Raw genomic sequence first — 26,011 nt, forward strand, 5'->3', positions numbered from 1 at the left:
CGCACGTGTGGCTTTTGAACTGCCCACCGACTGTCACGGCGAGGAGCGGGCGGGAGAGAGAAATGCAGAGGCAGCAGCAGCGGCAGCAGCGGCGGCGGCGGCAGTAGCAGCAGCAGCGGCGCTGCTCCCATCAGCCCGAGCTCCACCGAGCCGCCACTCCACTCTCAGCGACCGAGCGAGCGAGAGCGTCGGCGACTCCTTTGGGCAACAGGGCTAAGCCCGGACTCTCTTTCTCTTTCTCTCTCTCTAAATCTCTCTCTCTCTCTTTCTCTCCCTCTCTCTCGTTGTGGGCCCCCCCTCCGGCTCGCCCAAACACCCCACCCCACCCCTGGGGGCAAAAAGAGAGGAGCGGAAAAAAAAGAGAGAAGAAGGTAAGAGCCGCAGCTTCGTCGCCCTCCGAACCTTGGGGTCGATCCCGCAGCCTTTCGGACTCTTCCTCACCCCCCACCCGGGTCGCCCGAGCCTTGGCCACACCGTGGTCTCTCCGCCTTGAAGGCGTGCGGGTGGATCGGGGGTACGTGCCTGGCTTAGAAGATTTCCCAGACGATATGCACCCCGTGATAGGCTCTCCTTTTAATATATATATATCGTCTTTTAATATATATGTATTAAAAGAAGAGTGAGCTACAGGAGAACGAGAACTTGGGATTCCCAGCCCGTAGAACCCGTGTGCCTCGAGGAGGGGTTTTTGCGAAAGCCAGAAGAATGGATGATTCGTCTTAAGCTATAGATATATCTCTATACTGTATATGTAGACATATATGTCTCTCGAGCGGAGCGATGGCGTGATGGAGAGCGTGCATGGGGAAATCGGGGCGGAGGGCGCTTGAGAAGCGCACACTCCGCTAATGTGTAATACTTATGGAGTGGGGGGGGGAGAGAAGATACATCCATGTTAAGATCGCACGGAGGAAGGGGGCGAGAGGAGGAGGGGGAAGCTCATGGCGAGATAAGATGAAGCCAGACTCATCGCCTTTATTATTATTATTTATTATTTTTGGGGGGCAAGGATGGTTTTTCCACGGCATTACCTGTGGCACACGTTGGCACCAAACTCCAGCCGATCTGCGCGTGTATGGTGATCAGCCATTCAAAACGGGACCCCCCCCCCTCCGGGGTTGTGTTCGGAAAACGGCGGGGGAGAGGGGCGAGAGCCCCTTTATAAAACGGGCCAGTAATAAACCCTTCTGGCGTGTAACCCGTGTGATGATGGCTCCCGCTGAAGCGATCCTAAAGAAAAAAAAAAGGGCTTGCCGCCTTATGAGCCCGCGCGAGTGCGATCTTAAGAGAAAGAAGGGAAGGAAAACCCGTAGCGATTTCAGCCTCCCCCACCCGAGTGAAATCCAAATTTGTGACGGCCGGGCGGACCCTGCAAGGCGAGAGAATGCGAGCCCGGCTGCTTTGTGGAAGCCTTTCTGAAGGGAGAGGGAATGCGGCAGAGGGCTCCTTGGCTGAACCCCCCCCCCCCGCGTGGTTCTGGAGAGCTTCCCCTCCGCCGGCATCCCCACCACTCTGCTTCCCCTCCCCGAGCAGATGGGGTGGGGTGGGGTGGGGGCGCGTGTAAATCGGCGCCTCTGCAGGTTTTTTTTTGCTGCCGGCTCCACGCCCTGCTCCGGAGCGGCGGGATCCACTCGCGCGCCTTTCTCCCCCCCCCCCCAAAGAAAAGGGTGGCTCCCGCGAAATGCGGTGCCCAGATTCCTACGCGGCATTCAAAGGGATGCTCCCAGGGATGAGCCGTGCCCACATGCCCCTTCTGCCATGCTGGGTGGGTAAGAAGGAAAGGAGGGGGGGGAAACAACCCTCTCCCTCTTATTTTGCAGTAGTACTGCAGGGAAATGAATGAAACTCACTCCTGTAATTACCTATTCCTTTGTCTTCGTCCCGCGCATGCGTAGGAGAGCAGGGTGGGGAAAAAAGGGACATGGCCAGGCTGCTTGCATCCCTTCGGCAGGCTCCGATCAACGGTGGTGGAACAAAGGCAGGCATCTTGAGATCGTAATCATTCCGTGCCCGGAGGGCGGCATTTGAGGAAAGCCATTTGCCCGGAGATGCTTCATTGTTCGACATTGCGTGGGTTTTAAACCAGGGCAGTGGCCAGGGTGGGGGGGAGGGAGGCAGAGAGGAAAGAGGCAGATTTGAGTCTCAGCATCAGATTCGCAACGCCACGTGAATGAGTGAATGGCAGTGCCTTTAAGACTAGCTGGGGAAGAAAATCCCAATGGCTTGGGCTAACCGCATCCTAACAATACCATCGCAGCTCCTTTTCCTCCTGGGTAGGAAAATCAATGTTTTTTAAATCAGCCCTTCAAGTTTATGAGGAGAAAAGACAGATTTAAAAAAAAGAAAGGAACAAGATAGGCAGAGGCTTGAGTCGATTTTTTTTAATTTTTTTGCTGTCCAGTGTTGTGCAAAATGGCCTTCCCAGCAACTGTGCTGAGAAGCGGGGGCGACCATTTCCTCCGCTCCCCCAACGAGTCTCCCTGCCAGGCTGGCCATTTTGTCTGCCAACACGAAGGATACTGGATGAGCGGCACTAATTAGGCCAATCCATTAGAAGGGGACAATTAGGCAACTTCAGTGCACTGCATACAATTAAATCCCACGTCTAATGATATTGTGAAGAAGATGTCGCTCCAGGAGGCATTCAGGCAGAGACACAGCTTGCCAGATTTCTCTGCTTAGAAGAAGGCTGTTTCTGTTCTCCTGGGTTTTCTCCTGTCATGTATGTGTGTGTCAGGTGGGATGGAAAGAGGACTCCGAATTCCATTTTGCAGTGATTTCCCCTTGAGACCCGTATCTCTTTTCCCCACCTTTGTCTCCACGCATTTCAAAGTATAGTTTATCAAGGGGGTGCAGTGACCATTTCCCCTCACATTCGCAACAGAGGCGAGATATTTTTTTTAAAAAAACCCACACAAACCTGTAGCACTTGGCAGGATGATGCTGATAGCCAGGTTTATCTCAGTCTAGCTGGGTCCTTGGCATGGGCTCGCGGTTTAGTTCCTGGTGAAACATTTGGCATCCTAGTTATTTCTGGTAGGGTACTTTAAAAAAATGTAAGGGTCACTGGGAAGCTTTTGAGCAGTAATATTTGCTTAAGGGCGACAACTTGAGAGGTAGAAGGAAGATTTCTACATTCAGGTTGGGAAAAAAAATGATTGCGCTCACCCTGGATTAGTTAGTTGGGTTGTCTGTATTGTCATAGTCATGCTAGAGGCAGACAGAGCAATAAACTGACCCCACATTTTCAAGGTCTGCTTGGCATGGATCTATTTAAAGATTTGCCAAAGGAGAAAAACTGCTATATTTGAAGATAATTATCATTTCGAGGCACGCTATGTGGATGGATGGACAAATAGATAGATACAAATACACTTATCTGTATCTGTGGTTGGGTCAACTGAACACTGTATCTCAGAAAGCTGATTGTGTAACCTCTATCTATAGGCCTCAGAAACAATCAGTCAACAGTTTATTGCCTTGGCCACAGGACATAACAAAGTAGTGACAGAAGGCCAGCAGATTTTAGTCTGGGGAACAAAACAAATACTGGACTGAGCAGTGGACAAGATTCCCTTCGGTTTTAAAAGCCTGGTGTTGGCAGTACATAGAGTGTTTTGAGAGCATTTTTGTGGGTTTTTTTTTTTAATTCTCATGGTAATTGTGGGATCAGTCTCAATAGAAAGGAAGCAGTTGTCTTAAAAAAATATCCAGTACCAGAACAAAAGGATCCCTGTTTTTGGCCTACCTAGAACATGCGCCTAATAGTTACTATTGGTACCATGCATTTAGCTATATATTTAGAACTTTTTCTAGGCTTTTCCAAGTGAGGGGGTTGCTCTCTTGACCTGTTTTGTCTGAAATGAAATTTCAGAAGGAAGAAGGTAAGCTTGAAGGAAAAAAAGGCCCCCCTCTCACACTTGCTAAGACTGCCAGTTAGAAATTCTGCATATTGATGAGTTCCCAATTTTATTACTGAATAAAGATATGTGCATTCAGTCATATACAAGCTTGCTTTCAGGTGTACCAGGCAACATTCTACAGTCACATGAAGCAGCACACAGGAAACCACTGTGTCAACCCCACTACCAAACTCTTCCCTTCCTCACTTGGTTTGGCCTGTACTAACATGCAAAAACAGCTGATTGGGTAACCCAGGAAATGTGATAGTGAAGTAACTGCAGGGCAGGAGGTGGGGGGCCACATCAGACAGCACTGCTGCTCTGCAGAACTAATCCCGCCCCAAAGCTGCTCCTCTACTGCCTTGCTCAAAGATCTTGCTCAAATGCTCTAAAACGGATCCAACACTCTGTCTAAAATAATGTTTATATTCTAGCCTACTTCCCCCTTCCCTTTTGAGTATGTTGCATTTTTTAAAAAGACTCCCAAGATTAGACTGCTCCTCATTCTGGTTAAAGAGACTCCTGCAATGAAGTTTTAAGAGCCCTTCCTAAGTGACACCAAGACTGTGTGTTCTCTGAAATCACTGCCATCTGTAAAGGGGACAGCAGTATTAACTGCAGTGGGAAGCTACAAATTACAATATATGAGGCTTTTTTAAAAAGAGTCCTGTGTTTTTCTAGCCTGCAGTCCCTTGCTAAGGCTGACATGATCTGTTTGTTAACTAGCACTCTCTGCAGTGTGCAGTAGCACTTAGAAAAACATCTATCATGCAGAAAGTGGAATAATTCTAAAAACATGCCATAAAAATTTGATGAAAAATGCCATGTAAAGTGGAAACTGTACTCTTTCATCATAACTTCTCCTTAGTGCATCAACAGTCTCACTGTTGAGTAAGTTACTGGCAGTCACATCCTTTATACAGCCACCAGAACTACATCTCCTTGAAATTGATGGTGCTTCCTTCCATATAACATGCTTAGGATCGGATGACTCATGAAGCCAATCCGTCTTTGTTGTTGACAACTAACAGTCAGATCTGAAGTATGTTTACTGAGAAGTAGCACTCTTTGAGTTTGGAAGGGGTTAATTCCTAGTAAATGGGCTTTGTAGTAGTCATGTAGTCAGATGTCACCAGAGCAGATGCAAGTCCCAGAGAATTCGAAGGGTTTTGTTTCCAGATTTCTAAAATAAAGGCTTCTAAGGGTATTTAGAAACAGATCCCATAGAAATCAGTGGGAGCTGTTTTCAGATAAACATGGTTGGGGTTGAGCTGCTGTGCTGTCATGCTCTAATAATTCTACATGTGCGATCTTAATATTTTACCTAGTGAAGGTCTGTCTTTGCTTTCTTTTGCTTGAAAAGATCACATTTCTAGCTCACACAGTTTCCAAGGAGCTTGTGTGCAAATGATGTCACTTGCGAGCTCAGAAACTAAATGGGGACTTGAAGGTAGGGGGCAGTACCTGTTCCCCCCATGCTCCTTTTGCCTTTCACATATGCTGTGTCTACCTTCCTTTCTGGTTCTCTGCCCCTCACATAAAATCTATTCTGTATTGCAATCAGATTGTGTTGCCTAGGTCAAGAATGTCCTGTCATTTGAAAGATGTGCGTGATCTGGCTGGGAAAGCAGAGAGTGGGGTTTTTAGAAGTCTAGTATTGATTGATGACAAGCCAGTTGTGACTGTCCATGATACACTAGTAACTTGACTGCTTCAGTGTCAGGTTGCTGTTGTGCTAATATGCACCTTTTTTTAGTGTATTAAGCATCTGGAAGTGAGATAGGCTAAGAAACACACCTCTGCCCCTTTCATACCTCCCACGATTCACAGCTAGCTTTAAGATATAAAGTTGGGATTTCCACTTGGTGCAAGAAACCAAATGAATGTCCAGTGAAAATGACAATGTTACATGTTTTTGTTTGCAGTTTTGATCTTTAAGTTAATATCTTGGACACAAAGGACAGGACCTAACAGTTGTACTCCTTAGGAATTGGTAGAAGGTGATGCAATTGTTGCATAAAAATGCAAAACAAAAGTCCAACCAACTGTTATATCCTTACTGTTGCCTCTGAAATCTCCCGCTGCGGTCAATGGGATCTTACGTTACCATGCATTGTACCATTTTTTTGGTCACAAATGCCATGGAGTAAGTATCTAGTAGCCCTAACCCCAATATTTTAGAACAATTTCTATAAGCTGGGACCCTCTGTTGGGAGCTGTCTGCATTTGGGACATAGTCTCACCTCTAGGTCTCTTTTGAGCCTTAAAAGGCCCATTTTTTAGACATCAGATGTTACTGTGCAGCAGAAGGGAGGGTGTAGTAGAATAAGGGAAGATAAAAAATATCCCCTAGTTTGTTTCAAGATGGCTGTCTCTCATTCAGACTTTGAAAAATAGGTCCCAAGTATGATTCTCTCTGGATGAGAGTTCAAGACTTGGATGTCTACTAGATCTATGAGAAGTTTCTTCTTTGGACTGTAGATATCAGAATCCCACAGATATTCTGATGGGTATAGTCAGTCATGCTAAATGTTGACTTAGATATGAGGGCAGTATATTGTGTAGTGAGGTGGAAGCTGGGTAGGGCTAAAGACTATTTTCCCAAGCAAAGGTAATCTTCTGGCACTGTTGCATGGATGGGCTTACTTAGATCTTTCTGACAATGGCAGGAATGGGACTGCAAGGTTGCTTAATGGAGTGTCACTTTGGGGCAACATACACTTTCATTTTCAGGGGCTCCACCTCTCTCTCATGGCTTCACCCTTGTGTGCGTGCGTGTGCCCAGCTTAGTGGGAACCTTGCTTTGGGGTGTTGTGGGTGATTAAGATGGAGTCCCAGATATCCAGCATGCTGGGCCTGGAGCAGGTATCAGCCTTGGTGGGCTATGCTGAAAGAGTGAGGCCCTACTAACTGCCTTAGGATGCCAAGTGCTGATGCCAAGCCTGGTAGAGACTTTGGGTATTTCCAGAACTCTTTTAGTATTACATTAATTGATTCCTTGCAGCACCTTTACAATTTTGTTTTTGCACACGAGCGTATGGGGATTATTGCCATGGGGACTATTGCCCCCAATTGTTTCCCATATTGGATTTGCTGGGTTGTGTAGAATTTATTGCACAGGCATGGAAATAATGCATGGAAATAATCTACATTTTTCTGGTGCAAAAGCAACACATGGAAAACAACAACACACTAATATATTTTTGTAATGTTACCTTATCACACACAAACAGTAGGTTTGTAACCTACTAAATTATTAAGTTATCTCACATAATAAAATAAGATGCTTTTGTGCAGCCATCACATGTGTCTGATACTTTCCTTTCCTCTCATATTTTGTCTCCATCTTGAGGGAAAACAAAATACAGTATGCAGAACAGGAAAGGGCTAGAGAAGATGTCTTCCTCCTAGATAGCAATCCTTTCCAAAGCCTGAATATTTTGGAATAAGTTTTCAGCTGATTTGGGAATTTTTTTAAATTTTATTTTGTGGAGAGGGTGATGGGGGGTGGGAAGAGAGAACCAGCTGGCCTTTTTCTTCCCCATCAATGTAGCAGTGAATGAATTCAAGGGACACATTCTTGGAAGCACCAGAGATTCAGATACCGTCTACAATGTAATGGAGGATTAGCACACTAAGAAACGATGTTATGATCCCTGCAGCATTTTAATATCCCACAGGTCACAATTTCTTGAATTTTAAAATTCGATGGCATCTGAACATCCTGCTTAAAGAGAGACGTGTTTGAATAGCTGCAGATTATTTCCAGCTGGTAAAATGAAACCGATCAAACAAAAACATGGGAAACTGTTCAGTTCTGCGGAATAATGAAAAATAAAATTTTGCTTCAATTTTTCCTGACAGCTCATAAGGATACACGAGAAAACCCTAGCTTCCAACATGTGGGATATCCCAGAGCCTGCAGATAAGTGAAAATATACAGTTACTGTGAGTGGTCACAATCCAATCCTATTTGCAAGGTTCCTGACATCTTAAATAGGATGTTATCAGAAATTCTGTTTGGATCCTTTGTGCCTTTCTTTTATAAAATGCCCTACTACTCTCCTGCAGAGGAGCAAATGTAGCATTTTCTAACTACAGATCCTACAGTACAGATGGGGGAATACGTGTCGCCTTCCAGATGTTCAGATTATTTTTCACATTGTCCAGGCTGGCTAGGGCTGCTGGGTGTTGCATCTGGAGGACCCTATGTTGTCCACTGCATCCTGCAGTTTGATTTCATTCTGTATCCTTTGCTATATAAAAAGTGGGACCACTTTGCTTCCTTCTGAAGACTGTGTCCCCTTTGAGTGGGATGCTTCTAGCTACAGTGTTCAGGCAACAGATGGCGTGAGTCCATATGGTGCAACTGGGAGTTGATAAAGCAGAGACTGCCTGGAATAAGCAGCCAGAAAAGAAGTGGGATATACTTCTAAATCAGAGTGTGTGCACTGCTGACTGTTCTGTGGCTGCAGAGCAAAATATTCTTTGCATTGCTGCTTCTTACCTTAGGGTCCCCATGGTACAAGATGCAGGCTGTTACCACTTACAGAAATTAGAGCAGGGAAAAGTTACTGTTTCAGGCTGCAAATCTCAGAATCCCTAGCCTGCATGGCTACCAACCATGTTTGTGGGGGATGTGAGGAGTTGTAGTCAAAACCAATAAGTCTCTCGAGCAGGGTGGATAAAAATCAGTGATCTATTTGAATGAAATTGATTTAAATCCTGATTTAAAAATCAAATTTTTATTTAAATTGTCAAAAATCCATTTTTTAAAATTTAAATCGTGACTTAAATCAATTTGATTTAAAGCAAATCTACCCTGTTCCCAAGCTCTTATATATTCTTGTTTTGATGGTGTTTTGAATCATGGTCAAATAGTGGGCAAGCTGCTAATAATAGATTTTACTGACTCAGTGGTCTGACAGAAGGGCAGTTACTTATATGGTGTGGTGGTTTCTTTAAAACAACCTTACAGGACACCATGGTCACTTTGAAATTTGTAAAATCCTCCTTAGATGGGCCCTTTTGAGCATACCTGGCAATGGTGGTGGTAGGAATGCTCCATGGTTGCCTAGAAACTGGCAGTTAAACTTACCACGATGCCATGGCAGATTCACAGTTTTCTCACTCCAGGGCAATACAGAAGATACTAGTCCTCAGACCCAGCTATCAGGCACCAATGGTGGTGGAGCATGTTCGATGCTCTGGCGTATGCCCTAGGGTGCTAGCTACTCAGACTGGGCCTGCATTTCTCCTCCACAGCTCCTTCATTAGCTTTTTATTAACCCCAAGGAAGGAATGTAAGAAGATTAGAAAAGCCGCACTGGAACAGACCAAAAGCCACCCTATTCAGGCAATTTGTTTGTACACTGCTTACCCAGTCGTGAAAATCCAAAAGCAGAAAGTGTTCACCAGTGCCCCCTCTTTGTTTCATTGTCACTGGAGGGTGTGCATATCCCTTATGACAATTATTTATTGACAATTTATCCAGGATGAATTTGTCTAGTCCTTCCTTAAAGTTGTACACATTGGTGACAAGACAACCATTACATTTACATGTAGTCAAATATTCTACTGTTTGACTATGTGCTGTGTGTACTTTCTTGACTCTCCCACCATTCTCTTTTAGAGGTTGACCCTGTGTTATAGAAGTATTATGAGAAAAATATTAGCAACGTCTCCCTATCCACTTCACACAGCGCACCATTTTATACACCACTATAATGACCGCTTTCTTCATCTTATTGATTGATTGCAAACTATAACTGAGCCATTTACCAAGAGAAAACAAATCTATCATAATTTTTCTAACTTGGTCAACATTTTAAGAGACATCATTGGGTCTGGGAGCGTGCATGGAGCTAAATGTACTTTGTCTGGGGGAGAAAAAGTAAAATGTGTGCCCAGAGAAGCTTCAAAGGGGAAATAATGTGCAGGTCAATTAAAACCATTTGTACAGTATTTAATTCATTGTGTGATGTTGTTTTGATCTGAAAGTCATGATGAATGGAGCAAGAGATGTCATTTTATGTATTGATCCTTGTCTGGATGTGTACCTAACACACGTAACAGGACTTTGCATATCCCATATATCAGGGGTCTGTAGAAAGACAAAAGACAGTCAGGTGTTGGACCACCATTGCACATACACAAATTGGACTGGTAGTTGAATCTGTCTCCAACTTCTGGTGAGAGTGAGGTAGTTCGGGAGTGGGAGGATATGCTATGTGCCACACATAGGTCTGTCCCCCAGCAAAGTAGAATAGCCAGGGGAGTTAGGAATAACTGTGGCCCCTTCCCATTATAAGTACATCATGTAAAATGTTATGTGTTTTATACCTTCTGGGGAAAAATTGCACAGGGTATAGAAACTCTTACTCACTTTTGAGCCCCATTAACACAGTGGTTAAATTGCAGTACTTCAGTCAAGCCTCTGCTCAATTCAGTCCCAATTAAGATAACTGGCTCACGGTTGAGTCAGCTTTCCATCCTTACAAGGTCGGTAAAATGAGTACCCAGCTCGGGGGGGGGGGGGAAGAGTTCCTTGTGTAATTAATTAGTAAACTGTGTAGAGACTGATTTAGCACTGTGGGGTAGTATACAAGTCTAAACAACCACCACCACACTATTGTACATGTTTTCACCAATTTCTTTGCACTGCATGTATGTTTTTTCATACTCGTGAGCCATAAAGCCTGGAAGGAAAGACTCACTAAGGAGAGCAATGAAGATTCTCCAGATAGTTGCATCAGATGCCAGATTCCCTGCTGCTTATTTGGCCAAACTATTCACAACTGTACGTGCCCATTTCTGTCCTAGTCATCTTCCTGTGCTTTTATGTAAGGCTCAGCAGCAATAGTGGTTTAGATAAATAAACCTAACACCATAAGGAAGTTTCATTCCATGCCTCTCATCCATGTTTCATGTGATAAAAGATAGAATAGATTTCAGTAATATGCCAGCATCAAAAGCAGCCAGACCTTCTTTTGTCAAATGTCCTCTATGGTGTGATGCTTCAGTGGTGCACAGTTGTAGGCTACTGCTTCAGACTAAGTAGCCATGATGAATTTCCTGTAAGGGACTGTCATATGGCACCAATAAATTAAATGGAAGCTAGAGGCTTCCTCTAGCAGAAAATCTAGTAACTCATTCCTTGTGTTGTGTTCTAAATAAATAACATGGATACATTAGCAGAGTGAACTGCCAGTTGTCTCACGTGCATTCAGACCTCTGAAACATCAGTGTGATTAGAGTATACTTCTTAGCCCTGGAAAGTAATCGGATCCAAACTCTTTATTTGGGAAAAGAATACAGGCAATGTTTATAAAAGGAAACACATTGTGGTAGGAGAGAAGATAGGAATCCTGGTTCTGTCTAAGGTAGAGATATAGAGAATCATGGTTGTCCCTTAGCGCTCAAGCTCACAGCCAAGAGCTCTGTTCTCTAAGAGACTGAGAGCATGAGAAGAAGGGACACCAGCAATGGTTGTTGTGGGTTTTTCGGGCTCTTTCGCCGTGTTCTGAAGGTTGTTCTTCCTAACGTTTCGCCAGTCTCTGTGGTTGGCATCTTCAGAGGACAGCACTCTGTGCTCTGGTGTAGTTGGCTTGGGAATGCAACTACACCAGAGCACAGAGTGCTGTCCTCTGAAGATGCCGGCCACAGAGACTGGCGAAACGTTAGGAAGAACAACTTTCAGAACACGGCCAAAGAGCCCGAAAAACCCACAACAACCATTAGATCCCGGCTGTGAAAGCCTTCGCGAATACATTGGACACCAGCAACCTTAAGAAATCATTGCTGTAGGGTTGAGAAGAAGGCAGGGCAACCTGTCTAGGAAACTTGAGAAAGTCTCGTTCTCTCCTCCCCACCCCCTGACTTTTTCCTTCCTCTGCTTCTTTATTCTCATACACAGCCTCCTTCTGCAGTCCATGCTGCGTTTCAGCTGTCATTTCAACAGAAAGGTCCATTTGAGTGAATTCTCAGGATCACTTTTTCCATTTGACTGACACTTTAAACCTCTCTAGATTCTTACCATTCTCTTTGGTTGTTCAGGGAGAAAAAGAACCCAACTACCATCATCTTCCATGAGCTCTTCCACCTCATCCTGCTTTTACCATCTTGCAGCTCTTTTCTTCCTTTTCTTTCTGGATGTTGTGCTTCAAACCCAGGAGAACAGGAAGCACTTCATCCTTTATTTACCCCCCCCCCTTGTCCTGATAGTACATGGATCTGAAGTGAAATTTCCAGCTCCTTTGTTTCCATTCCAAACACTTTCAGACCCTTGACAAGGCTTGTGCTGGTTCCTTCGTCATGTCTTGAAAAATAAAACCAGTGCCTAAGCCATCTCCCATTTCATTTTTCTCTCTCCTGTAATAAAGTTCTTTCTCATGTCCTGACGAATGTAGTTTTCTCTTTGCTAGTCTTCTGGCCTTTCATCTTCATTCTGTACATAATGCTTGGCCTAAATATATCAGTATCCGTTTACATCTCTGCACTGCCTTGTGTCCCAAGCTCTGCATTCTTCCACTAAATGGCATATCCAGACAACCTGCTTAACATGATTTAATACTCACTCCCTCGTCCCCTGAGAGTGGTGGGAACTGTATTTCGGGCAGGTGATGTTTTCTTTGTGATCACTTGGCATTTTCTGTGTCTCATCTCATCAGAATTTAATTCCCAAGACTCTTTGGGAGAAGCCATGATTATTGGGAGGGTATACCTCTGTAGTATAAATTTCTCACTTCCTCACAGAACACAGTTCACATGGACAGAAAGAATTTTTATAATTTCTCTTTCCTTCTGTAGCTTCCTCTGCTTTTGGGACTGAGGAGAGCCTTGGGCATGGTGTACTGTGTGGTGTGGGGTGTTGCGAATGGAGGGGCTGGCAGAAATTTCACTCCCATATAATTGAGTGGAAGAGTCATTTTAGTTCAGTGCTTTCTGGAAATAAAGTAGGGATAGAGAGAAGCCCGGTGGAACCTGGACCTTACAAATAGCAAGATGGCCAGCAGTGTCCTTTGTATATTTAGCGTGCAACCCAGAAGGTAGTTGGACCTGCATATTTTTCTCTGCAGCCCCATAATTCTGGGCACTGAAGGACCAATAAACCAGAAAAAAAAAATTCAATTGTATGTATTTTCTTTCTTCTAATCCAATTTGTTTCTGCCCTGGGTTTTCCCAATTAATTGTTATAGTAGCTGACAATTTGGGAAAAATCTTGCACATGCTGCTGTTTTAAAACACACAACAGTGCAAATGGACACGAATGAAGTCACTACGGTGGATCCTGCTCTGGAAAAATACTCTTGTGTTTAAACGTACTGTATATATCCTAGGTTTCTTTTCATGGCAGTTTCATAGGAGAACTTTATCCTTCTTGTGAGAATGCTGTTTTATTCTTTGTACGTGAAAAGGATAATAATATAGATATGGCGACTTCCCCATCCTTTGGATTGGAAAGCTGAAGGAGAAAATGTTGGAAAAGAATAGATTTGTAGTGTGTGCATGTATCTAGCTGAAGTAATGCAGCAGGATTCTTCCAGGAACGTAAATGATTTCTTTTTGTCTCTCTGGTTCCTGCACATGTAGAGAATTATAACTTGAGGTGGCCTCTTGGGTCATTTATCTCAGCAAACCTGGGCAGATGCAGGAAACACTGTACTCAAAACAGCCCTGTAGATCAGCTTACATAATAGAAAAATGGACCTCATGATTAAACCAGAGGCAGAGAGCAGGAAGGATACCCTGTTGAAATCCAGGAAGCTAGTACCCTAAAGATTAACTAATACTCTGAGGAGAAGAAGCATTTTGTTGTGCCTTCTGTCTTATATGGAAATAAGAAATAAAGCCTGCATCAATAAACATAAAACAGCCATAACAAGGAACGGACGGGTTGTTTGACACAGTGAAAGAAAGAGAGGGAGTGGGTAAGCATCCTTTTAAGGTCTACACTTTCTTTTTGTCTTCTGTCCTACTGGAATGTGGGACATGGCTGCCCCAGTCACCAAAGAGTTGTCAAATTTGGCTGCATAGGTCACATATTGTGTAAGCTTTGCTCTAGGGAAATAATAGAATTACTCTGTTCTGCTGAACCTCAGCATTTTGAAGTTACTGGTCTTTTCTGTTGGCCACTCCTGACTCACAATTTTTTGTCTGCATTCACCCGATCTGCAATGAACACACCCCTAGTGTTTTCTGTGCGGAGTATTTCTAGTGTCTGTGATGAACATGACAATTACAGTCAGCCTTTTCTTTGTGATTCAGTTGCACATCCAGAGAAGACTAGAAATGGAAGGCTGACAATTGCAGCACAAAGCATAAAAGCCACGGGTTAGATTCATTTCATGACATCAGAATGAAGATCCCGATGTTGATTATTGTCACATTGGTTTCTGAGTTTGAAATACGAACAGAACCATGATGTCTTATTACTTTTCGCCTATCTTCAAAGGTATGGCAGGTAAACACCAGTATTGTATTCCTAAACCATGATCTGACACTTTTTGGAAAGACCATTAAACATGGTTCTCAAGTTAAATATTGAAACATCTTTTTACATATTCTTGCTATGGTCTATGGAAGATTAAATAAAAATGACAGGTAACATAATCGGATCCATTTCCATATTTGACTCAGAATGATTTGTTCTGGACAGGGTCTTCACAATGGTTTGTACAATTTCAATAAATGTTGAATTAATGCATTTTGGCATTATTCAGGCTGGAGTGTGGGAAGAGATGTACTCTTCCCTCTTGGCATGCATTAGAACACATCTGTTCTACATCAGAGAAAGGGGCACTTTGGGGTACAATGTTCTGTACTGTTGCTTGTATGTGTGTAGTACAAGCAACACAAGTGTCAAATATAAAGGAGCATGTTGTATGCTGAGATGGTAGCAGGATGGTAGCTCTAGAACAATGCTTCTCAACCTTTTTCAAGTTGCAATCCCCTTTTAGAATAGCTAAGTAACCTGTGACCCCTTCACCATATTTGCATAAAAAGCATTTTTAATAGGATAAAGTCATCCCTTCTCAGAAAATGTAGGCTTCTTTCTCCTCTAAAGGGCCTGTTTCTCATATATGCATGCATATACATACACACTAACTTTAAGATTCCACTCTGAAAGGTCAAGGAAGAAATTCATTTAGCGAGGGCTATAACGTATACAAAGTGACCCACGATCCCCCATAAAACACTTTGTGACCCCCCCTTGTGGGTCACAACCCCCAGGTTGGAAAACATTGCTCTAGCAGGTCAAACCTTGCGTGTATTTCTAGCTATGTAATTTCCAGTATGTTAGACTGAAAATGCCAGAACATGGAAAAGTAATGTTTGGGCTATAATTCCCCAACAAGTGTGGCTGCTGGCCAGGGCAAAAACCTACCACAAGACACAGGAGGCTGCCTATATATTGTCAGATGCCTGAGAGGCATTCACTTGCTATAGATGTGACTTTGGGAACACTTGTTAAAAATGTTGGTCACCTCTATAATGTATTGATTTCCTGGGATGGCTTAAGCATTTGGGGGGAGTTTTCATCTCCTTAGGGGAATGTCTTAATCATTGAGTTAGGGCTTCCTGGAGGTGCCTCAGCAGCTTTGTTACTTTTCCAGACCACACTCTTTCTCCCCTCCAGCAGAAAAGGACTGCTTCCACTTAAAATAAAGTGCACTGTGTCAGGCAGAAATTTTCAGTAAAATCACTTGAATCTTGAACAAGTACAAATGGACTTCATGTTCATTAAAAAACCTGAAAGAAAGGAAAAAGTGATCTTGCCATTGACATGATCCCCCTTAGATCAAGGAAAGGAGCTTTTGTGGAGCTTCTGCGTAACTGTTGAAGACAGAAGATGGAATAAGAAGCACATCAAGAAAAAAAAATTATAGGATGCCTTGCCTAAAACCAAAAGCTCCACTTCAGCATGAACATGAATATGATTTTGGAAGTGGTGACCATGGGGCTTGGCAGAGACGGAAATGTGCTGTGGTTTGCTCCAGTCTGCTTTGGGAATTCTATTCATAGAACCTTGAATAAAGACTCCAGCGAGTCTCCAGAATATATGAGGCACAGTAGCTTTTCACAGGCACTTGAATAATTACCAGGTCACTGAGAGTTCAGCTGTCATGTACTTCTGCAGATGAGTCAGTCTCTCTCACAAACTGATTTCTAAACAAATTATAGATAGTGATGGCAACTCAACTGTGGGGCTTCTTGTGGCAACTCAGAAGTTTGCCAAAACAATGTGTGGTATTGACAATGGCTCTTAAGACATAGTGTCCTTTTGAGACTTGTGTTGAAGTCTGGTCTCCATGGTTGACAGCAATTGTCTTAAAAGTGTTTAAACTTTGCAGAACAATATTGATACTTCTTTGTTTCAGCCTCTTTCCTAAAAGTATTGTTACCTGGATTTCATCTGGCTCAGAAAACCTGGTATACTGATTGACACATTCTTGATTCTGTAAACATTATAGCAAATCCTCAGAATGGAATGGGTCTAGACATTTCACTTAACTTTGACCCAGAGGGCTGAATCACACAATGGTGATCTTCATTCAACGGTAAGTGAGTAAAGTTTGCAGTCAGTTCAGGGATGAGGCAGACTCCTATATGAACACTGTCATGGTGATATATGCTCGGATACTCATTTTCTTACCATTTGTTCTTATGTGCCACCAAGTCACCTCTGACTCATGGTGACCCTATGAATGAATGATCTCTAAAATGGCCTTTCTTCAACTGCCCTGCTCAGGTCTTTTAAACTTACACCTTTGGTCCCTTTAGGAAGTTAGTCCATTTTGTATTTGGTCTTCCTTTTTTTCCTGCTGCCTTCCACCTTTCCCAGCATTATTGTCTTTTCCAGTGAATCCTGCTTTCTCATGACATGCCCAAAGTAGGACAACCTCAGTTTCAACATTTTTGCTTCCAAAGATAGTTCAGGTTTGATTTGGTCTAGTACCACTTGTTTATTTTTCTGGCAGTCCAGGGTATTTGCAAAGCTCTTCTCAAGCAACGCGTTTCAAACAAATCAGTTTGTTTCCTGTCTGCTTCTTTTACTGTCCAGCTTTCACACCTATACATAGTGATGAGAAATGTAAGAGTGTGGATGAACCTGATCTCAGTCTCCAGTGATACATCCTTACACTTGATGATCTCTTCTAATTTTTTCATTGCTGCTCTTCCAAGACTCAAGTCTTCTGATTCCCTGGCTGCAGGATCCATTTGGATTGATGATTGAACGAAGGTATACAAAATCTCTTAACAATTTCAGTGTATTCATTGTCAATGGGTTGACAATGGGTTGTGTAGTTCTACTGCAGTCATGATTTTGGCCTTCTTAACATTCAGCTGCAGTCCTGCTTTGGCACTTTCTTCTTTCACTTCCCCTAAAAGTTTCTTACCATTGCAGTAATTATTTTTTTAAAAAAAGGAAATTAAAAAGTGAAAAAAGGATGAGTAGAATTACGGAAGTCTATGTGATTATACACACAGATATCTCCATATGAGCTTGCTTTGTGATTTGAGGAGATTTCAGGTGGGTTTCCATGTGGGTGAACCACTCTTGAAATCAGTTCCTCCGACTTATGTACATCTGATTTTAAAGATTAGGCAGATCAAGACAAAATAGCAACCCCAACAATAAAAGGTGTGGTTTGTTGCACTGGAAACTGATAAACCAGGCTAGGCTGGGAACTGATACAGCGACTAATCAGAATTCAATCTGTTTTATACAAGCTGTAGGTCTAAATAGTTAGTAACAGTCTCTGGATGTTTCTTGGCTCTCAGTGTCAGATAGCTTTTTGAGGGGAGGAATGGCCTTCAGGGCATACTGATGTGAAGCCAAGTCCCTATTAGGCTTCCTGCGCCAGGCAAACTATGCATGCATCATCTGTTAACCTTGACAGGCGATTGTTTTTGTTTAATCACTGAAGCAGTCAAATTGGGCAGTACAAAGAATTGGAATGGTCTTGAAATATGGGTTAATTTTTATTACACATACTGTAAGTTATTTGGTCTCAGTTTGAACTGCTTCTACCAACTATTTTGGTGGTTGCCACAGTTCAGCCAACACTGCCCTGAAATTTCGACTATCGCTTAATGTTCACGAGACATACTTTTTAAGTGTTAAGTTTTTAAGTCTGCATTTCACTCAGAAATCCATGGAAAGTGATTGGAACATGCAAAGTTTTGGAAGGTTATGCTCGTACTTGGCATAAACCAGTCCATTTTAAACACTTGGTTGCCTTGATTTCAACAATCGAGTGATTATTTCTTTAAGCACTTCTGTTTTACATCTTTAGCTTAAAGGACTTCCTGGGTGGATTAAAACAAACTGTCACAGTTAATAGATAACACAGATGGGGGTTAATATTCTGTTTTACTCCTCCCCAACATTTGTTGAAACTGATAGATATAATGCTAAACAGCACACAGGAAAGAAGTGCAATCAACATTGAGATGTTTAGTTTTGGCTGTAGTACAGTCCTGTCAAAATATGAACAATTTCTGAGAGCCAAGGATATCCATGTGATAAATGGAAAGGCAGAGACTTTTTTCCAGTCCTCTTTGGTCTTATCAGCTTTTCTCCTGTCCAATAAATCTGTCGCTTTGGAACCTGCTTCACCACTATAGGTCCAAAATGTTCATCAAAGTTGACATAACTATTTTGCTTTGTTGTTACTGCTCTCTCTCTCTCTCTCTCTCTCTCTCACACACACACACACACACACACAGAGAGAGAGAGAGAGAGAGAGAGAGAGAGAGAGAGAACTATGTACTACCATTTCCCCCTTTTGTACTAATGCTTCACCAGCGTGCATGGCCAGGATTTCCAGATGGACAGGTTTTAGTTAACAAGCAGGAATTGATCAGTTCCTTTGGAAGCCTTTAAATTTAATTTATGATTTAAGACTTCTTTTCACTTGCTTCTCAGCTTGAAACCCTGTATTTCTAGAGTGGTGACCCTTTCGAGAATTTTAAAAAGTGGGGTGGAGTGATCTTTGCTTTCAGATCTTGATTATAATATTGCCAGCAGCAGCTAGATTGGAAATCTAAGGATCTCAACCATTCATCAGTGAACACAGTCCAAAATTAGTCAGTTGCACTCAGTGAAAAATTGACATGTAAAATGAGATTGTGGTATAGAAGACTTGAGTGACAGACGGGGACTTAAGGACCTGTGTCTGAAGTAGAGATGGACACGAACCTTCATCTGCCTCCCTGGCCAATGACCCACACAAAAGTCTGAGCACGCTGTCCTCCTCCTCCTCTTCGGCTGTTTGACCAGTCCTTGGCAGAAGCAAGTGTTTGTCTTTCTTGCCTCCTTGTCTGAGTGGGCAATCAGCCAAGAAGGCGGGACAGGGAAGCCTGTGCTCCAGGCAGAGACTGGTCAAACAGCCGAAGAGGAGGTGGAGAGAAGCACACATCAGCTGGTGAGTGGGGGGATTCAGCTGGGGAGACCTCCAAATCAAGGTTCCTGCCCATCTCATCTTTTAAATGTGTTTTGGTCTTGATTTTACTTACTATTTTTAATATAATACTTGTTTAATTCTTTCTTAAACTTTAAAATATTTGTATAATTACTGCTTTAGCTTTTAAATATTGTCTTTTTAATTAAGGAGGAAGGTGGGATAGAAATATTTTAAATAAATAAATACATCTCTGAAGCTCTTTGCAGCCATAGAATGTCATGGGTGGAAGAGGGCATGGGAAAACCACTCCTTAAATATCTCACATACCTTGAAAACGCCATTACTGTTGATGTAAGGTGAATGCAACTTGATGGCACATAATAACACTCACAAAATGAGAATAACTAAAGAAACATAAGGCCAAGACATCTTTACGGATTTTTCTCTCTCCCACAAATGAACAGTAATTCTACCTTCATTGGACAATCCCAAGGTTAGCTTGAATTCTGGAAATATGTTCTGTCCACTTTCATTAAAATTGCAAGATGATTTAACTTTGTCAGCTTCTTGTGCTGCTGCAGCCTTGGCATGTGAAATGAACAGGGTCTGTAGACGGTATATTTTGATATGGCGTCTTAAGATGCCTTATTCAAACCCCACTTGGGATAAATGAAAGAAGTTGCCTGACCCTATCAACACTTTCAGATGGGAGATATTTTAGGGTCCTGTTCATTCACCAAGAGCAACTACCTAATCCCCCAAATACATAACTCAAGGCCTTAGCTGATCTCCATGTTGATCCTTGTTAGTCCAAATTTTATTATCAGATCCAGCATTGACACAGACCCAATTTGAAGGACTGGCATAGATTTATAGTGCTAAATCTGAAATAGCTTTGGTGGGAAAGTACTGGTTTTTGGAGCTTGGGAAGTTATTTTTTTGGACTACAGCTCCCAGAATCCTCTAGTCAACATTGCCCCAACATTAGCCAGTGGCTTTATTAGTTGGAGGATTCTAGGAGTTCCATTCTAGTAAAGCAAATACTCTCCCGTGTTATGCTGCTTTCTGAACTTCTGTAATTGTCTGCTTTGTTCTTGCCATAGTAAGTTACTTGAAGATAAAGAGGGTTTATGGGGGTTGGGGAGGTGTCAAGTTACTGGTAAGGTTTATTTCTTAAAACTCAAGGCAAATTTTATGTTTTAATGAATTAAAACTGGAGAATAAGAACACTGCAGTTATTGGAGTTTTGCATCACAATTTCTTCACTGGGGTAGGAGTGGGGGCAATGTGTAGCCTGCATAATTATTATTTTTTTAACTGCCCAGAGAGTGCTTTAAGCACTATGGGGCGATATCTAAGCAGCATGCTTTGCTTTATTTGGGGGCAAATAACCATTTGAGTAAGGGGCAGAGCGGGCCCTTTTGTCATGTGGACATTGAGAGAGCCTGGGGTATTCTGTTCCAGAACAATATACACTCGTGCAATTCATGCAATGTATCGAACCAGTAGTTGAACAATTGCAAATTAAACATACTACAGTGACTGTCAAAGCATCGCTTAAACTGCCTACCTTAGCAGAAGCAGCCATCACATTAGAGTCCGGAGTGAATATTTTGCAAGGCAATGGTTTTGCAAGACTGCACATCCATTAATGTCTTTTTTGGATGCTTTGCTGGCTTGGATTTTAATAGCCCAAGTTCAGGCAGCCTCATTCTTATTCCAGGTTCTCTCGAAATGCTTGACACTTCCATCAGGCACAATTAGGATATATTCCCTGCTCTTGATGGGGCGGCAGGGTAATCACCATGTCTTTCAGTGAACGTTTCCCTTTCTGCTTCTCAGAGGTGGAAAGAAACAACCCAAAGGAAGGAGGGATCAATCTTGTCGCCAGGTAAGAGCAGGCATGTAATCGTATTTGCTGCACTTGGAGTGCTCCCCAAGTTGATCACTTGGCAGTGGAAGCTGTGGTTCCTTGGAAAATTTGCCTGTGGGAACTCTTCTGAACTTTATGGAAGCTGTGCACAGGGATGTTCTTGGGCAGTTAAAATGGAAATGGGACCCCCTCCAGCATGTAGTCTGCAAAGAATTGGTGTAGCACAGGATGTGAAGTTTTGTGCCTTGTTGGGGGAAGGGGTATACCATGCATATCCAGAGCTCTGCCTGTCCAAAGTAGTTTGTTCCTGTTAAGTGTTGCAGTGTCTGGCAAGAAGCCTTGTCGTTACAGTGGACCCTCTACTTACGGAATTAATCCGTATTGGAACAGTGGCTGCAGGTCAAAAAGTCTGTAGGTCGAGTCTCCATTGACCTACAATGCATTGAAAACCAATTAATCCGTAACCGGCCATTTTTGTTCCATTTTTGTTCCATTTTTGTTCTATTTTGGTTTTTTTTCTGGTCTGTATGTCGATTCTCCGGCTGCAAGTTGAACCTAAATTTTGCAGCCAGAGAAGTCTGTAACTTGAAAAGTCTGTAAGTCGAGGGTCCACTGTACTTGTTTCATTATTGAAAGACTATTGCATTATATTTTGTTTTATGTGGCTTGTTACCTTTGTTTTGTTTTGTTTAGAATGGTAGGATTGATAAGAGGAAGATGTAAAACTTGAAACATTTCTATCAAAGTGCCACTAAAATTTCTTGAGGTGCCCTTGAGAAGTAACTGTTGAAAGTAACTACAGAACATTAGCTGTTACACCAATAAAATTCCTTTGTTTCTACTTGCTATGTCACGTCTGACATATAACTTTGTGACATGTACATTATTCCAAAACTAGTTACAGATAGCTACAGTACTTGTAACTCATTACCTCTAAGCACCGTGCCAATGTACCATACACAAATGCAGTTGCAGAAAGAAAATATATCAGAAATTCTGTATAACTTTGTCCAGTATCCTGTTGCATAGCTACACCTGCAAGACAGGAGTGTTGTCGCCAACAGCAGATTGCCAATAATTAAAATGGTTCTTTTAAAATTATTATTATTTTAGGGCACATGGGATTTCATATCATTGTATGTGAGTCACACATACGCTAAGATCCAGAAAGTATTCCTTTATCAGCAATCTGCAGTTGGTGATATCCTTCTCACTGTACAGACAGAGCTGTGCAATAATACTGCCTTCTTCCTCCATCTGATGAAGTGAGCTATAGTCCACAGAATCACCCACTATAAGAAATGTGTTGGCTTTTAAGGTGTCCCAAGCTTCTTTGTTCTTTTAACTGCACCACACTAGCAACTTTTCCTTTTGGAAGTTGTAGGATGGGTTATATTTCAAATCTTTTAACAAACTGTAGCAGTTTTTGGTGATTTCATTGCACTGCATCCAACCATTAGTGCTCTTCTTCCAGATGGATTAAACATCTTCTGGTTAACATGGTTTTGCCATGGAGAATGTCATTGTGACTACCTCCAGTGTCAGAGACAGTGGTCCTCTAAATATCAGTTGCTCGGAAACAAAAGAAGAAGACCCTGTTACTTTTGGGTTCTGCTTATGGTCTTCTTGCAAGCATCTGGTTGGCCACTGTAAGAAACAGGCTAGATTGGTCTTTGGCCTAATCCAGTAGGAATCCTGTTACATTCATTCACCGAAGAGCATGGGGGATGGGGTGGGGATTGTTATTTTATGATATTTTATGAATGGCAGAAACAGCAGATACTCAGATTGTTAGCTACACCGTTCATAGTTAAAGATGCATATTTTCTTGGTATATATTTCTGGGGAGTGGCTGGAGGGTAGTTGTATTAGTTTATTGCTGCAAAGCCAGGAAATCTTGAGGCAGCTTAATGACTAAGTGGTTGTATTTGCCATAAGCTTTGGTGGGTGGTAGCCCATCCCCCCGCCGTCCCCCCTGATGTATCTGAAGAAGTGGACTATAGTGGATGACTACTTATGCCAGATAAATGTTGTCATTATGGTGCCACAAGACTCTATGTATGTTCTCTTGTTTATTTTGTTTTATTTATAAGTTAAATTATTACCCTGTTTTCCAACAAAATTAGTGTTCGGGGCACCTAGCAGTGAAATCAAACCAAAATAAAATAATTATACTTTAAACATTAAACTCTATTGAATTAAGGCATATCAGTTGAAAGGAAGGATCAGTGTCCCTCAGATGAAAACCTGCTTCAGCTACATATTGACTCAGTCACCAAAGTGAAAAGGTGTGTGCCTTCTGGTGAAAACACATATTCTCTGGTCTCTGTATTTCTGTTAGTACTGTTATATCTGAGGATACTCAGTGGAGCAGAGTGGAGTAACACTAGGATTCAGGAGACTTGGGTTTGAATTTCCACCAGGCCATGGAAACTCACTTGGGAAGGTGTGGAACTGGTGAAACCATGCCGTAAATAGCTTACTTACCTTGAAAGCCCTTCTAGAGTTGTTATAAGTCAGTCCCAACCTGACAGCACATAACATGCTCACATTGTTACATAAATTACCTGCTTTTTCATCATGTCTATGCTGGGCTATTATATTCTGCAGTCTTATGTGCTGAACTGTACTTAACAGCAACATGTTTTCCCTGCTTGTCTCCCCTTTGGAGGATGGGAGTAAGTATGTATCTGTACTACACAGTTTGAGTCCATTTCATCTGTTATGACACCATTCTGTGGAATCATGGGATCTGTAGTTTGGGGACATACGTAGAATTCTCTCCTGTAGTTCTGCGATCTACAGGATCTGAGACCACCATAACCTGGTGGATACTGAGTTTTGAAATATCTTAGCTTTCAAGAATGAAAGCTGTGCAGGTGTGTGTTTGTGTGCACACACCTGTGCAGGTGTGTGTTTGTGTGTACACTTTCATGCAGCAAGATGGCTTTACATCATCATTTTAATGTGTTTGTATGGAATTGTAAGCCTCTGTGGTAGAAGCTGTAAGGCCATTTCAACAATTTTTTTCACTGTCATGGTTATTTCCATTGTATCCACCTGAGGGCTGTTCCATACAATGCCTCCTTGAGCAACAGTGATGCCATAGACTCTGCGGGTGAAGACTGGGAATCAACACTCAGCCTTTGGGATAAACAAATCAAAAGAAAAAGGAAGTGGTTGATGTCGTGGACATTCTAATATGTTTGAAGTTTTCATGACAAGGAGAGGAACCAGTGAAAAAAAAGCTATGTGGATAAAAGGAACCTCTCAACAGAATTATAGGGTTCAATAGCAATTGACTGTGGGGCAGAAAGTTGATCTTGTGTTTTCTAAACATAGTAGCTAGGGAAGGACAAGATGGAAGCTCAGAGTTTGTAACTCTTCAGGGAAGCCTGTATCCACAGTCTGTAAAAAACTACTTCTTGGAATTGTACTTTTCAATCCTCCTCCCTAATCTTGGTAGTTGCAGTCCATAAAAATCTAAAACCATAATAATATGGTTCCTAAAACCTTGTCAAGGCTCTGTGCATCTCACTATGGACAGTGATGATAAATGGTTGCCATATTTTACCAGTATCAGATACTGTAAATAAATAACAAAACAATAAGAAAAGAATTGCTACCATGAGAAGATACTCAAAACCCAACATTATTACAGACGGACAGAGAGAAACAGATGGAGGGATGATCAGACAGACAGTATGGTTTCTGAAACCTTAATGTTTATTCACAAACCTTTTACTGGAATAAGATATAAATATAATTTGACCTAAGTCTACATTCGGGGGTGTTAATTGGTTGGGTGCATTATTTGATGTAAAATGAGAGCAACAGAATATATTAGTCATTGAGAGAAGCAATGTAACAAAAGAAGACTATGGAGAAACAAGGTTATTGAAAATGAAGTTACATACAGACTACAGATGGGCATGAACCAGTTCGTCTTGGTTCACAAATGTAGCAGCACAGGTGCTGATGCTCCCCTCCCCCACCTCCTCCAGCTTGGTTTTTAACACCACCACCTCATCTGATCTTCCAGTCCTGGCAACAGCTCAGGCTTCGCTGCCCTGCCTTCCTGACTGATCTCCCACTCAGAAAAAAGGGTAGGACAGAGAAGTCTTGCGCTCTTGATTGTGACTGGGAGATTACCCAAGGAGGATGGAAAAAACAAGCAAGCTGGGCCTAGTGACTGGTTGTTTGAGCCAGAGGAAGCAGGGAGGAGAGCAGTAGCATCTGTGCTGCCGCCTTTATGAACTGGGACTAACCAAGATGAACTGGTTCATGCCCCTCTCTCATACAAACATTTGGAACACAAGGCTGGTTCACTTAGGGGCCATCGTTGTAAGGGAGCCTGAACTTTGTGTAAGTAGGAAATTGTGTGTGTTGTATTTAGGTTATTTGAATAAGCTGACTGCTTGTCAATTCAAACACCTCTGTGTGATCCATGATCTATGCTGGATTGTTGAAAGAATAGCTTCAGAATTATCCTCAGATATGTAGTGCTATACAACTAGTGCTACTCAATTTATCCTTGAAGTAGTTGTGGCATTTATTTAACTTTCATGTCTTCCCTTCCTTAGATATTGGTAATTTGCAGTGTACTCTTTACAAATTTCATGGTCCCTGAAATGGCTGTGATATGTTGAGTTTTTTTTTACAGTTTATTCACTATATTCTGGTTCCTCTTCATCTGTTCAGTTGCAATAATTTTTGTAGCAGTGCAGATATCAGGACTTAAATTTCTGAACAGGCTGGCTTTTTCATAGTTTGAATATGTGCTTCATAGTGAATGTCTTAAGTGGAGTGTCTATGTGTGTATAGGA

General features: G+C 42.3%; 1 protein-coding gene across 5 annotated transcripts in view; it reads left to right on the top strand.

The window, feature by feature from the left end:
* The first annotated feature begins 74 nt into the window (after positions 1-74).
* Positions 75-26,011, top strand: part of BASP1 (brain abundant membrane attached signal protein 1) — a 77,906-nt gene continuing 51,969 nt past the window's right edge. Inside the window, exons 1-2 of one of the 5 annotated variants that reach the window (XM_078391711.1) lie at positions 7,862-17,145; positions 21,036-21,203. Coding sequence is in view for 1 of the 5 variants with exons in the window: in XM_078391710.1 (XP_078247836.1) it covers positions 1,718-1,765 (48 nt within the window). In the remaining 4 variants the exon portion in view is untranslated. The other 4 variants (XM_020781296.3, XM_078391710.1, XM_072998507.2 and 1 more) reach the window with 4 other exon arrangements.

This window comes from Pogona vitticeps, chromosome 4, assembly GCF_051106095.1.
Source record: "Pogona vitticeps strain Pit_001003342236 chromosome 4, PviZW2.1, whole genome shotgun sequence".
Lineage (NCBI taxonomy): Eukaryota > Metazoa > Chordata > Lepidosauria > Squamata > Agamidae > Pogona > Pogona vitticeps.